The sequence below is a fragment of the Bos grunniens genome, chromosome 8 (genome assembly GCF_055505025.1).
Source record: "Bos grunniens cultivar Pamir isolate PY7600 chromosome 8, Bosgru_T2T1.0, whole genome shotgun sequence".
NCBI classification, from domain to species: Eukaryota; Metazoa; Chordata; class Mammalia; order Artiodactyla; family Bovidae; genus Bos; species Bos grunniens.
The window spans coordinates 63,578,104-63,594,249 of NC_141172.1; the positions used below are offsets into that span (position 1 = coordinate 63,578,104).

Sequence of the window (16,146 nt, forward strand, 5' to 3'; positions counted from 1 at the left end):
ACACAACCACATAGGCTTAGATGAAAAGAGAAATTGGTAGAAAAGATGAACTTAAGAGTCATAATGACTTACTTTTAGGAATACATCAGGTCACATCACTATGTTACTTTCCTGCTTATAACCTTTAGTAGATTTCCACGGTCTTCCAAATAAAGTCCAAAGTCTTTAACTGGGCTGCAAGGTTCCTCCTAACCATCTATAATGTCTTATACTTAGAGCTGTACGTTTTCAACTTTATGCTTTGGCAAGACCAGACTGCTGATTTTATGTTAAGCTATATTGGGTATTTTTTGAGGACCTTTTTCATGTTGGTCTCTCTATTTAGAATTTATATTCCTGTCTTCTTAGCCTAGTAAGAAAAAATTAACCTTTTTTAGTAAGTTGTTCCATAAACTGCACACCACACCAAACTTGGTCAGACACCATGCCCAGCTTGAAACTCCCATAAACACTGTAGGTATCTGTATCTATTTATCTAGGTATCAGTGCAGTCTCTTATTGTTTTAGGATTGTCTGTTTGTATGTTTACTTTTCTAGAATGTAAGTTCTTTGAGAACAGCTACTTTGTACTGTTCACTTTTTTATCTCTGATGCTCAACCCAAAATGTAATGGATGCTCAGAAATATTAAAGTACTTGATGTTTTGAGCTTTCAGTAAGGAAGACAAAGGGAAGTAGACCTTCAGATCTCATCTCTCCATTTCCACTGCCACTGTTCACACCATCACACTAGAGCACAACATCATCATTTAGCACCAGACACACTGAAAAGCCTCCCAACTGGTTTTCACTCTCTAATTTTTTGCCTTTCAACTCCATCCTTAATCTGTTCTTCACACTACAGCTGTGATTACCTGTCTAAATCTAAAATCTGATTATGGCACCCTCAATTTCCCAGTAGTCTTCAAATCCTTTTAAAAGTTCCATATTGATCTTAAGAGAAAGACAAAACTCTTTAATGTAATTTACAGTGCCATAAATGATGTCACCTTAGATTTCCAGCCTCAACCGTTGCTTTCTCTTGTCATAGTCTGTGCTTCAGCTATACTGACTGGTTTCAGTTCTTAAACTTAAGCACGTTAGTCTTTCTGACCTTAATATTCTCTCCTTCCCCCTTCACGCTTGCCCCGGTTCAGCACTATAATTTCTGTTCATCCTCAGGCTTTAGTTTCACAACCTTGTCAAATCACTCTTTCTCTACAAGTCTCAGTTAAATACCTTTATTCTGTGCTCACATAGCATACCATACTTACCCACATCATAGTTCTTTACAGACTGTACTGAACTTGGCCTGTAAACATGTCTATATCATGCATTATATAGTAAACTCCATTAACAGTAACAGCAGTGACAGTATTCTTAATAGATAAGCTAGGCACCATTTAAAATAAACATCACCTTATTTTACAAATGAGGGAAATAAGCCAAAGAAATCAAAGAGCTAGTAAACAGGCAAACTAGGATTCTAACCCAGGTCTTTCCAACTAGGCTGATACTCCTAACCACTATGACTTCTTGGAACTGATTGACCTTAGCACATTGATTGGTATATAGTAGGCATTTTATAAATATCAATTTAATGACATTGGTAAAACCAAGGAAGAGGTAATAAGAAAGACTTGAAGGTAGAGTTTGGAGTATAAATTCATCTTTATAGCAGTGTTAATGACTAAAGGCCTAAAGGGTTGATGACTTTTTAAAATTCAGAAAAGAAATAGAAGAATGAAGGCACAGGCCAGAAAAATTACTCTGAGGAGAAGGATGACAGTATGTGCAAAAGGATACATATGGTAAGAGGTGTTTAATAACAAAGTTACTATTACCAAAAATGACTGATTTTTCATTGCTAAAAATGCATCATTTCCTTACTTTTAAAATCTTGTTAATCTGATGTTTATTACTAAAATAGCCAAAGAAAATGTTACTGATTTAGCAATGAAAAGTGTTATTTCTACTAGGTTATCTCTTCATAGAACATTGGCCAAATAGAATAGTTCTACTTTATGCTACTTTAGCATCTAGCCCTAGTTGTTCAGATTGGGTAAGTAGTAATTTTGTAGTAATTTTCTTAGATGATTTTGTAGAATAATTAAAGAAATAGTGTTTGTTAACTAACCTCCCCATGGATAATCAATTTACTTTTAGCCTGAACTTAACTAGTAAGCATTTCACATGGTAATTGTTTCATGGAATTGATTCATGCTACCATCTTTCTAACAAAGCAGATATACTCTAAACATGAGGCTATGTTCATCCAGGAACATTTCATAGTACTGAAGATGAAGCTGATCCTCAGAGTATGACTCAGATTTATGCATTGCCTGAAATTCCTCGAGATCAAAATGCTGCAGAATCATGGGAGACCTTAGAAGCGGTATGTTAGAAATGATTTTCCTTTTGGCAGCTGTGAGGCGTGAAAGTAAGTAATTTCCTCTTTCTCTCTCTTTTTAAGGACTTAATTGAACTTAGCCAACTGGTCACTGATTTCTCTCTCCTAGTGAATGTAAGTATATAACTGTTTTTGACTCAGAGATGTTGGATTAATAGAATAAGAGGCTTTTATCAATTACTAGACTTCTGACTAGAATTTTAATAGAATTTACAATTTCTAAGACTGGTATTGAGCCATGGACCGAAGTCTTAAGTGTCCTCAAGTCCCACTTCAATTAAAAAAAATTTATTAAGCATTTTTTTATATAGAATATACTGGGTATTAGGGTTCTGACAAGATTGTATATAGAAATAAATGAATCCTGCTCTCTGCCTTCAGGGATTTACAGTGGGTGGCCATAAACTTGGACCACACCAAAACGGAAATTTCAAGAATTGTTGTTAAATGTAAAAATAAGCTATGAAAAGTATTATTGGCTTCAAGGAGAAGTGTTTAATTCCAAGGGAAAGTTGCAGGTGTCATGGCACATTAAGAATAGTGTCATAAGATAGGTAGCATTTGCCTTGAGCCTTGGAAATTGAGTAAAATTTCCACAGGTGGGAATGAGGGGTGCAGTTGAAAATATCTAAACAAAAACATAGAGTACAAAAGTGTATGGGCTTCCTGGGTGGCTCAGTTGGTAAAGAATCCGCCTGCAATGTGGGAGACCTGGGTTTGATCCCTGGGTTGAGAAGATCCCCTGGAGGGAGGGCATGGCAACCCACTCCAGTATTCTTGCCTGGAGAATCCCCATGGACAGAGGAGCCTGGCAGGCTGCAGTCCATGGGGCCGCAAAGGGTTGGAGCACAACTGTCCTTTCAGGAATAACAAGTGTTAACAATGTGACTAATGCATAAGGTACCATGGGTAAACTAAGCAAGGAGATTGAGATGCCATTGAAAGCCATACCAAAGAATTTGAACTTTACTTTGTAGATATTAAAGAGCCAGTAGATTTTTGAGTAGATAGAGTGATGTGATAGTCTGTACTTCAGAAAGATCACTATTAGCCATGTGAATAATTGCCCTGGGCGGGAGGAGAGTATAGGTGGAAGGACCTTTGGAATCAATTGCAAGAGTTTCACTGAGTGCATGGCAATACAAATATTAATACAAAGGTAAAAGGCAGCCTCAAGGCATTTCTGGGGTCAATTTATAAGAAATTGGAGAAAGGTGGAAGAGTCAAAATAAATTAAGGCTTTATTCTACATAATTGGGTGGCCAGTGATACTGTTAACAAAGATTTGGTGGGAAAGATAGAACAGATTTTCTGTCATTATTTTTGTAAGTTACTCTTATTTTCCTTCCCAGGAATTACGGGAAGGGGGGGGGGTGTGTGTGTGTATACAGGTGCATGTCTGTTTCTACATATGCTTCTGTCTGGGTTTTGTTCATTGTTCTTGACAAACTATGAGTTAGGGGTTGTACATCTTTGAATTATGGTTTCCCTGACATCTGGCTATAAATTATAGGAAGTTCCTAGGTCACACAATCTCAGGTTTGGAATTGGAAAGGACTTATGAGGCCTGTTAATCTAATGATTCTACTCTTGCTCCAGCTTCTGAAATAGATGATCTTTTGCCTCCTTTTGAACAATCACAGTGCAGAGATACACTTATTCCATTTGGAGGCGCTAACTCGTAGATGTTTTTTTCTTATGTAAAGTAAACTTTGCCCTTAATAACTTCCCTCTGGTACTTTTGCCATCTGAAACCCTGTCCTGAAAAGTCTTTTTTCCTTATAAAAGTTTTTCACCACAACCAACATAATACTCAACAGTGATAAGCTGAAAGCCTTCCCACTAAAATCTGGAGCAAGACAGGGAGGCCCACTCTCACCACTTCTATTCACCATAGAATTGGAAGTCCCAACCATGGGAATCAGGCAAGAAAAAGAAAGGTATCCAAATTGGAAGAGAAGAGGTAAAATTGTCAGTGTGTGTAAATAACATAATTCTGTGTTGATGGACATTTAGGGTGCTCCCATGTCTTGGCTATTGTAGAGTGCTGCTGTGAACATTGGGGTGAATGTGTCTTTTCAAATTATAGTTTTCTCCAGATATATGCCCAGGAGTGGTATTTTTGGATCATATGGGAACTCTATTTTTAATGTTTTGAGGAACTTCCATACTGTTTTCCAGAGTGACTGTACTAATTTACATTCTCATCAGCAGTGTAGCAGGATTCCCTTTTCTCTACACCCCCTCTAGCATTTGTTATTTGTAGACCTTTTAATGATGCCCATTCTGACTGGTGTGAGGTGATACCCCATTATAGTTTTGATTTGCATTTCTCTAATAATTAGAGATATTGAGCATCTTTTCACATGCCTATTGGCTATCTGTATGTTTATTTCAATCTTCTGCCCATTTTTACATTGGATTGTCCTTTTTGTTATTGAGTTGTATGCACTGTTTGTATATATTGGAAATTAATCTCTTGTTGGTCACATCATTTGCAAATATTTTCTCCCAGTCTGTAGATTGTCTATTTTCTTAAAAGTGATTTTCTTTGCTGTGTAAAAACATATAGGTTTGACTAGACCACATTTGTTTATTTTTGTTTTTATTTCTATTACCTTGGGAGCCTGACTTAAGGAAACATTGCTGTAATTTATGTCAGAGAATGTTTTGGCTATGTTCACTTAATGGTATCTGTCTTACATTTAAGTCTTTATGCCATTTGGAGTTTATGTTTGTGCGTGGTGAGAGAGTATGTTCTAACTTCATTGATTTACATGTGGCTCTCCAACACCACTTGCTGAGGAGACTGTCTTTTTCCCATTGTGTATTGCCTCCTTTGTGTGAGTTTATTTCTGGGCTGTCTAATCTGTGCCATTGATCCATGTGTCTGTTTTTGTGCCAGTACTGTGCTGTTTTTGTTACTGTAGCTTTGTAGTATTGTCTGAAGTCTGGGAGAGTTGTGCCTCCTACTTTGTTCCTTTTTTTTGGCCGTGCTATTTTACAGGAGACAGGGATCAAGACCATCTGCATGGAAAAGAAATGCAAAAAAGCAAAATGGCTGTCTGGGGAGGCCTTACAAATAGATGTGAAAAGAAGAGAAGTGAAAAGCAAAGGAGAAAAGGAAAGATATAAGCATCTGAATGCAGAGTTCCAAAGAATAGCAAGGAGAAATAAGAAAGCCTTCCTCAGTGATCAATGCAGAGAAATAGAGGAAAACAACAGAGTGGGAAAGACTAGAGATCTCTTCAAGAAACTTAGAGATACCAAGGGAACATTTCATGCCAAAATGGGCTCGATAAAGGACAGAAATGGTATGGACCTAACAGAAGCATAAGATATTAACAAGAGATGGCAAGAATACACAGAAGAACTCTACAAAAAAGATCTTCATGACCAAGATAATCATGATGGTGTGATCACTCACCTAGAGCCAGACATCCTGGAATGTGAAGTCAAGTGGGCCTTAGAAAGCATCACTACGAACAAAGCTAGTGGAGGTGATGGAATTTCAGTTGAGCTATTTCAGATCTTGAAAGATGATGCTGTGAAAGTGCTGCACTCAATATGCCAGCAAATTTGGAAAACTCAGCAGTGGCCACAGGACTGGAAAAGGTCAGTTTTCATTCCAATCCCAAAGAAAGGCAATGCCAAAGAATGCTCAAACTACCACGCAATTGCACTCATCTCACACGCTAGTAAAATAATGCTCAAAATTCTCCAAGCCAGGCTTCAGCAATACGTGAACCATGAACTTCCAGATGTTCAAGCTGGTTTTAGAAAAGGCAGAGGAACCAGAGATCATATTGCCAACATCCACTGGATCATTGAAAAAGCAAGAGAGTTCCAGAAAAACATCTATTTCTGCTTTATTGACTGTGCCAAAGCCTTTGACTGTGTGGATCACAATAAACTGTGGAAAATTCTTCAAGAGATGGGAATACCAGACCATCTGACCTGCCTCTTGAGAAACCTGTATGCATGTCAGAAAGCAACAGTTCGAACTGGACATGGAACAACAGACTGGTTCCAAATAGGAAAAGGAGTACATCAAGGCTGTATATTGTCACCCTGCTTATTTAACTTATATGCAGAGTACATCATGAGAAATGCTGGGCTGCAGGAAACACAAGCTGGAATCAAGATTGCCAGGAGAAGTATCAATAACCTCAGATATGCAGATGACACCATCCTAATGGCAGAAAGCAAAGAAGAACTAAAGAGCCTCTTGATGAAAGTGAAAGAGGAGAGTGAAAAAGTTGGCTTAAAGCTCAACATTCAAACAACGAAGATCATGGCATCTGGTCCCACCAGTTCATGGGAAATAGATGAGGAAACAGTGTCAGACTTTATTTTCTGGGGCTCCAAAATCACTGCAGATGGTGACCGCAGCCATGAAATTAAAAGAAGCTTACTCCTTGGAAGGAAAGTTAAGACCAACCTGCTGCTGCTACTGCTAAGTCTCTTCAGTCGTGTCTGACTCTGTGCTACCCCATAGATGGCAGCCCACCAGGCTCCCCATCCCTGGGATTCTCTAGGCAAGAACACTGGAGTGGGTTGCCATTTCCTTCTCCAATGCATGAAAGTGAAAAGTGAAAGTGAAGTCGCTCAGTCGTGTCTGACTCTTTGCGACCCCATGGACTGCAGCCTACCAGGCTCTTCTGCCCATGGGATTTTCCAGGCAATAGTACTGGAGTGGGTTGCCATTGCCTTCTCCGTAACCAACCTAGATAGCATATTAAAAAGCAGAGACATTACTTTGCCAACAAAGGTCCGTCTAGTCAAGGCTATGGTTTTTCCAGTAGTCATGTATGGATGTGAGAGTTGGACTGTGAAGAAAGCTGAGCGCCGAAGAATTGATGCTTTTGAACTGTGGTGTTGGAGAAGACTCTTGAGAGTCCCTTGGACTGCAAGGAGGTCCAACCAGTCCATTCTAAAGGAAATCAGTCCTGGGTGTTCATTGGAAAGACTGATGCTAAAGCTGAAACTCCAATACTTTGGCTACCTCATGCGAAGAGTTGACTCATTGGAAAAGATTCTGATGCTGGGAGGGATTGAGGGCAGGAGGAGAAGGGGACAAGAGAGGATGAGATGGCTGGATGGCATCACCAACTTGATGGACATGAGTTTGAGTGAACTCCGGGAGTTGGTGATGGACACAGAGGCCTGGCGTGCTGCAATTCATGGGGTCGCAAAGAGTCAGACACGACTGAGCGACTGAACTGAACTGAGGTCTTCTTTGTAGCAAACAGTCTTTCTCTAGTTGCAGCCAGCAGGGGCTACTCTTTAGCTGTGGTGTGTGGGTTTCTCATTGTGCTGGCTTCTCTTGTTGAGGAGCATAGGCTCTAGGGTGCTCAGGCTTCAGTAGTTGTGGTGCCAGGCTTAGTTGCCCCACTGCATTTGGGGTCTTCTCAGAACAGGGGTTGAACTGTGTCCCCTGCACTGCAAGCCAGATTCTTAACCACTGAACCACCAGAGAAGCCCTCTTGCTTTGTTCTTTTTCTTCAGGATTGTTTTGGCAATTCTGGGTCTTTTATGGTTCCATATAAATTTTAGGATTATTTGTTGTAGTTCTGAGAAAAATGTTGTGGGTAGCTTGATAGCATTAAATCTGTAGATTGCTTTGGGTAGAATGACCATTTTAACAGTATTAATTCCTTCAATCCAAGAGCATGTGATATCTTTCTGTTTCTTTGAATCATCTTTCCTTTATCAATGTTTTATAGTTCTCAGCATGTAAGTCTTTCACCTTCTTGGTCAAGTTTATTATGCCTAAATATTTTTTTATGTGATTAAAAGGAATTTTTAAATTTTAATCTTATATCCTGATACCTTCATGAATTCATTTGTCAATTCTAGTAGTTTTTACGTGGAGTTATTAGGGTTTTCTATATACTACTCAGCTATAAAGAAGAAGGAAATAATGCCGTTTGCAGCTACATATATGAACGTAGAGATTATACTAACTGAAGTCAGAAAGAGAAAGACAAATACCATATGATATCACTTATACTTGGAACCTAAAATATAACACAAATGAACTTATTTACTGAATAGAAGCAGAGTCACAGACATAGAGAATAGACTTGTGGTTGCCACAGGGGTAGGGGGTGAGGGAGAGATCAACTGGGAATTTGTGATTAGCAGATGCAAATAGTTAATACTATGTACAGCATAAATAAAGTCCTACCCAATCACACAGGGAAATATATTCAATATTCTTGTACTAAAACATAATGGAAACATATTCAGCTTTTTGAGATCAACATTATCCTTCCTCACCCAACCACACCTCAGCATATTTTCTTCTCTTAAGAACCTTTGATTCTCTAATGTTTCTTCTAGAATCTAATTTCTCAGCTTTTCAGTACTAGTTATTTAGTTTGTGGATTTATTTCTCGAAATGTAACACCTAAAATTGAGTACAGTAAATTGTTTGAAGCATTTTACTTTTTTATGCTTCTGAATCAGAAGCAGCTAAATGCTTGAAATTTCTGAGTTAGGTATCTGTAGAATCTGTTAATATAGTTGTGTATGAAAGAGAAGTATATAATAAAAATTCCAAAAATATTTGTTTTTATAATCATGATTTATTCAATTTTTATAACTCATAATCTAATCTAATGCAGTTTGTAAAATCTGTACATGTAGGGTTACACAAATATTTGCATTTGCTGAAAATCATCAATATTTACACAATAAAATGGATGAGTTACAATGTATGTAAATTATACCTCAAAGTTGATATAAAAAGAAAACTAAACATGTACAAGTTATATTTCCTATTAGGTTATATAAGCAGCTCCTAGCCCCTAATCTAAGAAAGATTTGTATAAGAAAGCTTTGGGTATAGCCATGGCTCTATACAGATGTCCTATTTATAATAGTCTGTGTAAGGACATGAGACAGAATGCTATTAGGCAAAAGCTCAAAGGAGAACCCCTGATTACTGTTCCCAGGGTGACTGAGTTCTCATGACCACATGGTCAAGGACTCAACAGAAACTCCATTTAGACACGATATGATTTGGAAACATAACTAAAGTGACCACATCCTTTCATTATCATCACATGGACATGATAGTATTTAGGCTAATTAACCATGTATTTATGGAATGCTTTTTGTGTGCATAGTATTGTGCTAAACTCAGTACAATGAAGAATAGAGAATAGTATTAAAAAGAACCTATAGAACAGTCATGATAGTTACACAAAATTGTGAATGTGCTTAATGCCATTGAATTATACACTTAAAAAATGTAAATTTTATATATACTTTCACCATAATAAGTACTTGCAAAGCCGTTAAGAGATCCATGTGTATTTCAGTAAATGTTAATTATTATCTACTAGACACCCTGATTTTTTTCTTCAGCCTTATTGCTCAAGTGCCCTCTTCTGTTCTTGTAACTGTAGAACCAGCCCTGTTTCTAGTCAAGAGGAATTAGGAAAACTCTGGGCCATTTGCTCAATAGCTTGTCACTATTGCTGCTCATCCAATTTTGTCTCTACCTTTTGCCATATCCTGTATGGCTTTTATGCTTAAGTTCTACTCCCAATGCATAAAAACTGGGTTGTAATTGATTAGATCAGATTCTTGCATTTATTATTTATGTGACCTTCAGAATGTTAACAACACTTAGCTTTGTAAATTGATGGGAGGACTCCATGAGATATTGTCTTATTTCTCACTCCCTTCCCTGCCCTTGGAGTAGGAAATGCCAACCCACTCCAGTATTCTTGCTTGGAGAATTCCATGGACAGAGGAACCTGGCAGGCTATAGTTCATGGGTCGCAGAGTAGGACACAACTAAGCGACTAACACGCACACACCATTCCCTTCCCTGACCCACTGCATTCTTGCCTTTGTCCCTCCCTGTTTGATTCCCTCTTTGCTTAGAATTCTACTTTTGCCACCACCAATACCTTTAGACATTTTAGTATTATAGTTCCTATAGTCCCTTTCCTATTACTGGAATCCCCTAATGTCAACACTGTACTTACCCACCCTGCTTATTGCCTACTCTAGGCCAGTAGACTCTGCCTGTGTATCATAGTGTTTATGTGCCTGTTTCTGGGCTTTTCTGTGTATATGAATGCATATAATTAAGGTGAATATATTATCTATCTTTGGAGCTCAGAACCAAGATAGCTTAGTTGGTTGGGATCTAAGACTAAAGCTGGCCTTGAAAGCTGGCTGGAATTCAGAGAGAAGAATAAAGGAACATACCTGGAATTTTCGCATTTGTTTCTTAAACCTGTACTTTCCAGGCACATTAATAAAACTGTACAACTACCAACAAGGGGAAAACAGTTCTTCATAGTTTTGATTCAGATGCCCAAATTGCATTCTGCTTGACAAGTATTAACTTAATAAATCACATTTCCCTTCAGAATCTTAGGTGCTCTTATAACTGCTTATTAATATTCTGTTATTTTTTTCAGGCAGGTAAGGAAACCTAAGTCAGTGTTGAATCCATAAACATATTTTTAGATTCTTTGGAGAATTGTTTTCCTTTAAAAAGGAAAAGTCTATTCATTACTCTAGTTTGAGAAAACTACAGTGATCCTCATAAATGGTTTAAATAATTGTTTAAGGGATGCTGAGAACAATATGAGGTGCCAGTGTTAAGTTGATGGTTGTCAGATTTGGGAGGCCTAGGTCAATGAAAGCAAACATAAGTAAATCAGAAGCAAAAGGGAAGGTTGGTAGATAGGGGTGAGGAGGCTTTGTTGTTTGGGGCTTGGTGTCCTGTAGTAGAATAAAGTTATGTATGTATAGTTTGGCCCAGCATAAAGAGCCAAGATCACAGTGGACAAATAGGGTCCAGATTGAGCTCTGAACGGAGTCTAATTTGGCATTTAGCTGGGGTCGAAGAGGGATTCTCTTCTTTTTTCTGTGAATTAAAAAAAAAACCCCTCAAAAGTTGATGTGATCATGCTTACATGGGTTTGTTTATACATGTGTGAGAACTAATCAAAGGATATGCCCTAAGAATTGGTTGTATATTATATGTAAATTCCATATAAATATAGTTTTCTAAAAATGGGAATATGTTCCTCTGTCAGGTAGTGAGTTCTTGTCACTAGAGATGTTTGAGCTGAGATTCAGTGGCCACTTATCAGAAGTGGTATAGTGGGGTTTCACATAGCTGAGGGGAAAATTGCACTTCCACCCAAAGATTCCGTGTTTCTGTTGTGTCAGCACAGATGTTGCCATTTTATGTAGAAGGCTTTATTAATATGTTTGATCTGAAACATTTTAACTTGTCATGATTTTTAAATGTATTGAAGTGTACAGGTGTAAAACATGGTACAATAAATTCATTCACTGCTCCCTAGTGCATATCACAAATGGAACAATTTTATGGCAGATCAAGCCATATTATATTTTTATTCCTAAAACATAATAACTTGTGTTTATTGGATCAAGGGCATTTAACTCCTGAGACAGATTTGTCTGTTTTAAACTGAATCTTCAAAGAAGATAAGTTAGAAAGGGTTTTGGTTTGATTTTGTTTTTTTTCCATCAAACCTCACGTGACACGTAAATGCTTATTTGGATGTTTTTCCTCCTGGAAAGTAGATTCATTTGGAGAATAATATGTTTGTATGTTAGAATGGATTTTAGTGTGAGATGCTTTTTCCTATAAAGGTGCCACCCTTTTCTTGTCTAATAATTAAGTCACCCTCTTTTTTTCATACAAGTGAATTTGCACTTTCAACATGGTTTATCAGATGCTATTAATGAACCGCTATTAAGACTGCAAGGCTGCAGTACCCAGGGCTCTGATTACAGGAATTAAAGTAGTGTGTATTGGCTGACTGCTGCTCCCCAGCAGGAACGTTCACTCATAATTCCTTTGCATCTAGTCTCAGCAGGAGAAGATTGACAGCATTGAAGACCATGTCAACACTGCTGCTGTGAATGTTGAAGAGGGAACCAAAAACTTGGGGAAGGTAAGATTCTGCTCCTGCTGACAAATCAATGGTACTCTGGCTCTCAGGAATCCCTAGTATTAACCCAATTGATCTGTTCTCTTTAATGTTGAGGGAACCAGCAATTAAGAAAATAAGGAAGAAATGACACATAGGTAGTGCAGGAAATCAATGGTTGTTGTAATATTCTACTCTAAGATTCCTTCTGTTGGGAGAGAAATTTTTTCAGAGAGGGAGTAAACTGAAGCCCTGCTATATGGCACTTGGTGTTACAAAAGAATGTTTTCGGGGGTTCAGGAGAGGAGTAGAGAGGGTTGCCAGAATCCAGTAGGGGCCAAAGTTTAGGGATGTGACAGCACACATGGTGTGGGTCCATCTATTTCCCACAGAACGTGGCTTTTAACCCCAGGTACATAGCATGGAGTAATCTGTGTGCAACATAAAAGCTTTGGGAGTATCTGTGGCTACTGAAACTGTTTAAATAAGCTAGCTAGATAGTTAGTGGATTGACTGTTTTGCAAGTAAAATCAATCTGTAGCAGTCCACTCTTTGTAGCTCATTTCTCTCAGTTCTGAGATCTGGAGCAATTAGAGTACCTGTGGAATACTTTCTCCCCTCCCCCAACCCCAGAACAATCTCTAAGGTTAATTATGTACCACGAGTTAAAGAGGCATTGCCAGGAGTAATGAGAGGAAAATGCATATCACCACAGGGAGATATTCTCAACTCAATTTCTAAATTGAATTTTTTTTTTTTTTTTACAGGCTGCAAAATACAAGCTGGCAGCTCTGCCTGTGGCAGGTGCACTCATCGGAGGAGTGGTGGGGGGTCCGATTGGCCTCCTTGCAGGCTTCAAAGTGGCAGGAATTGCAGCTGCACTTGGTGGTGGGGTGTTGGGCTTCACAGGTGGAAAATTGATACAAAGAAGGAAACAGAAAATGATGGAGAAGCTCGCTTCCAGCTGTCCAGATCTCCCCAGCCAAACTGACAAAAAATGTAGTTAAAAACCAAACTTCAGTATTATTGGTGCCAACATGTCTATCCTAATGACGACCTTCGCTGCTGTTGGACACCCAGTCAGCTTTCAGAACATGATTGTATCCAAAAAGTGGCTGTAGATGCTCAAGTGGGATTGAACTGTGATAAGAGGATATATTTTGTTGTTTGCTGGGGTATTAATGGGGATGTGAGAAACTGAGGAGCCTGGACTGAGGGTGTACAATATTTGTCAGATAAAGTTAAAGAACTGCCAGGGAGTAGGTTTTCTACTTGGAAATGTGAAAACCGAACCTATAACTTTGATCAGGACTTGTGATCTGTGGACATGTTGGATTATGGAAGGACTGTTTTCAGAATAGTTTCTTCCATGACCCTGACTTGGAGACTCCAAGGCTAAGCATATTGTAAATATGCTTCTTTAACTCCTAAATATACATTATTTAGACAGTTTAACAGAGAAAAGAATGGAAGTTCAGGAGCTTTTCACATCAAATAGGGAAATCAGGATGTAGCAAGGGGCCCAAGTGAACTACATAATGGAGTCCATTTGGTGAGCCCTATTGCTGTTTGGTCTAACACTGTTCTCCAGTAAAGGAAATAAATATTGTAAGAAAATGGGAAAAGAGGCCCAATTGCTCCTTCAGATATCTTAATTTGTGACACTAGCTTCTTCTCTGAAATCTTTCTTCTGCCTCTCTGTACATAAAGAACACAGAGTCTTAAGTCAGCCTATCTCTTAACACCTCAGATATCTAGTCCCCTCTGCCTTCCCGTAATTTTGAAAAGTTCTTTGACTTACGGGATGAATTCTACCAATGTGTAATGAAGACTTTTCTCATAGTCTGGTTTTTTTTTTTTTTTTTTGTGTGGTATTGTAGAGAGAGAGGTGTTGATCTCCAAACATTGTTAGAGTTTGGGCTAAAAAATAAGGTGGGGATAACCAGATCATTTCTTGGGGCATCTTACAATTTCAAGGGGCTCATGTACTTGCCATGCAGTGAGTCTTTGACCCTATTTCTTTTGTCTTTTCAGCTGGCAATTGGAGGAGCTAAGAACTAGCTTTCTACCTCACTTTCATTACTACCATCCTTTTCCCTAGGTTTTACTATCTCCTGTGCTTTCCTTCACTTTGTACAGCTGCCTTTCTTCCCAAGAATAGCATTTATGCTTGCCTTTTCTCACATTCAAGATTGATGATGGACAAGGCCTGGCACCAAGACTCAGTCCTGGTGGAGGATTTGTGGTGCTAATTTCAATACTTGACATTGATAGCAAGCATGACCCAGCCCAACCCAATATCTGTCTCAAATAGCAGAGAAATTTTAAATTTAGGAAAAAAGAATTTAAGATTATGGGCAGCCTCATCTTGTACCCTCAACTCATCTGAAGTAGGAAGGAACCACCTTTTGCCTTGTTCTTTATTCTATTCTGAGGACAGAGGAAAGGGCACCTATACCATAAAAGATGTGAGCTCTCTGCTCAGGAACCAGATGGATTCATCAGGTGGTTGAATGGTTTATCACTTCTCTCTTGCTGAGTTTACTCTTAATAACTTTTATTGATTGCTGCCTTTTACTTGTATGTCTAATCTAAAGAGACCTTTCTCTTTCATACTTTTTGCTTCTTGCCAATGAATTCCAATGAGGCAACACACCATTTCGTATTGTCACTGAATAACTGGAAAACATATTGGTCCCTGCTGACTTATATCTTTAGTATAATACCAGGGAGGGAGTACTTTGAATAAGTGTCAGATTCTTTTTTTTTTTTTTTTTCTTACGACGAGCCGCCGCCGCTGTTCTCCACGAACTGCACTTCGGACACGATGATGTTGTCCTCGAGCACCGAGCCGCAACCGGTGCACACGGCATCGCCGCGCGCCGCGTCCAGCTCGATGTCGGTGCCGCCGCACCCGCGGCACACGCGGCCCGTCATGCCGGCGGCTCCGGGGGCCCGGCCCGCGCTCCAGGCCGCCCGCCGCCCAAGTGTCAGATTCTGATCCAGATTAGATACCTGTGAGGTTGGGATAATTACTTTTGAGCTCCACCTTTTTATGTTTTCTGATCCTTGCTGTCCCTTTAACACAGGATGTTCAAGTCAGAATGAGGATCAGAATTGCCCAGGGTGCTAATTTAAAACAGAATTCCTATGGTTCAATCCCATGGGTTCTAATAATAGCCATTCTGATCCTGTCAGCTAAAATTATAAATTTAAGATATAGCTACATCAAGATTCAGCTGAACTGCTGAATTCTGTAAATTCTAGCATTTACCCTTCAGCATAGCCCAGTCTTCATCACTGCATATTATTTCTATTCTGCCAATCTAAAATTGGCTAGCTCACCATCTTAACAGCACTAGGATTCATTATACTGTCAGGCTGGTTTTACTCAAGACCTGTTGGAGGAAAGAGGCCTATTGTTGACCCTCACATTTTGTTTTGGGATCTTTCCTTTTCACTGAGCTAGTGTGGGCCATCAATGTATGTGCTCATATAGGCCTTGATTTTTTTTTTTTTTCCCACTGTTCACCAGGATGGGAATATTACTCTAGCTAGAGTAATATTTTATGCTTAGGTAAGTTACAGTCCTTTTTTAAAGTTTTATAATTTAAAATTATTTGGAAATTGTATCTAATTTCCTCATTAAGAGAGCCTAATAGCCAACTTTTTGTAGAAATTTCTGTAAGTGTTTAATCAACTATGAATGATATACCTATAAACTGTAATGTGTTAGAAATATAAATTAGTCAGTATGACACAGAAACCAGTCTTAAAATTGGATTTAATGCCCTGTAGTATCAGATTAAATTTATCTTCTATA

At 38.6% G+C, this 16,146-nt stretch overlaps 1 protein-coding gene across 7 annotated transcripts in view; it reads left to right on the forward strand.

The window, feature by feature from the left end:
• The window catches only part of STX17 (syntaxin 17), a 74,361-nt gene extending 58,234 nt beyond the window's left edge, over positions 1-16,127 (forward strand). For all 7 annotated transcript variants that reach the window (XM_086416100.1, XM_086416101.1, XM_086416103.1 and 4 more), the window contains exons 5-8: positions 2,258-2,373; positions 2,452-2,502; positions 12,261-12,347; positions 13,091-16,127. In XM_086416100.1, coding sequence (XP_086272226.1) covers positions 2,258-2,373; positions 2,452-2,502; positions 12,261-12,347; positions 13,091-13,330 — 494 coding nt within the window. In that variant the 3' untranslated portion in view covers positions 13,331-16,127. The remainder of the gene's footprint in view (positions 1-2,257; positions 2,374-2,451; positions 2,503-12,260; positions 12,348-13,090) is intronic.
• Positions 16,128-16,146: the final 19 nt, after the last annotated feature.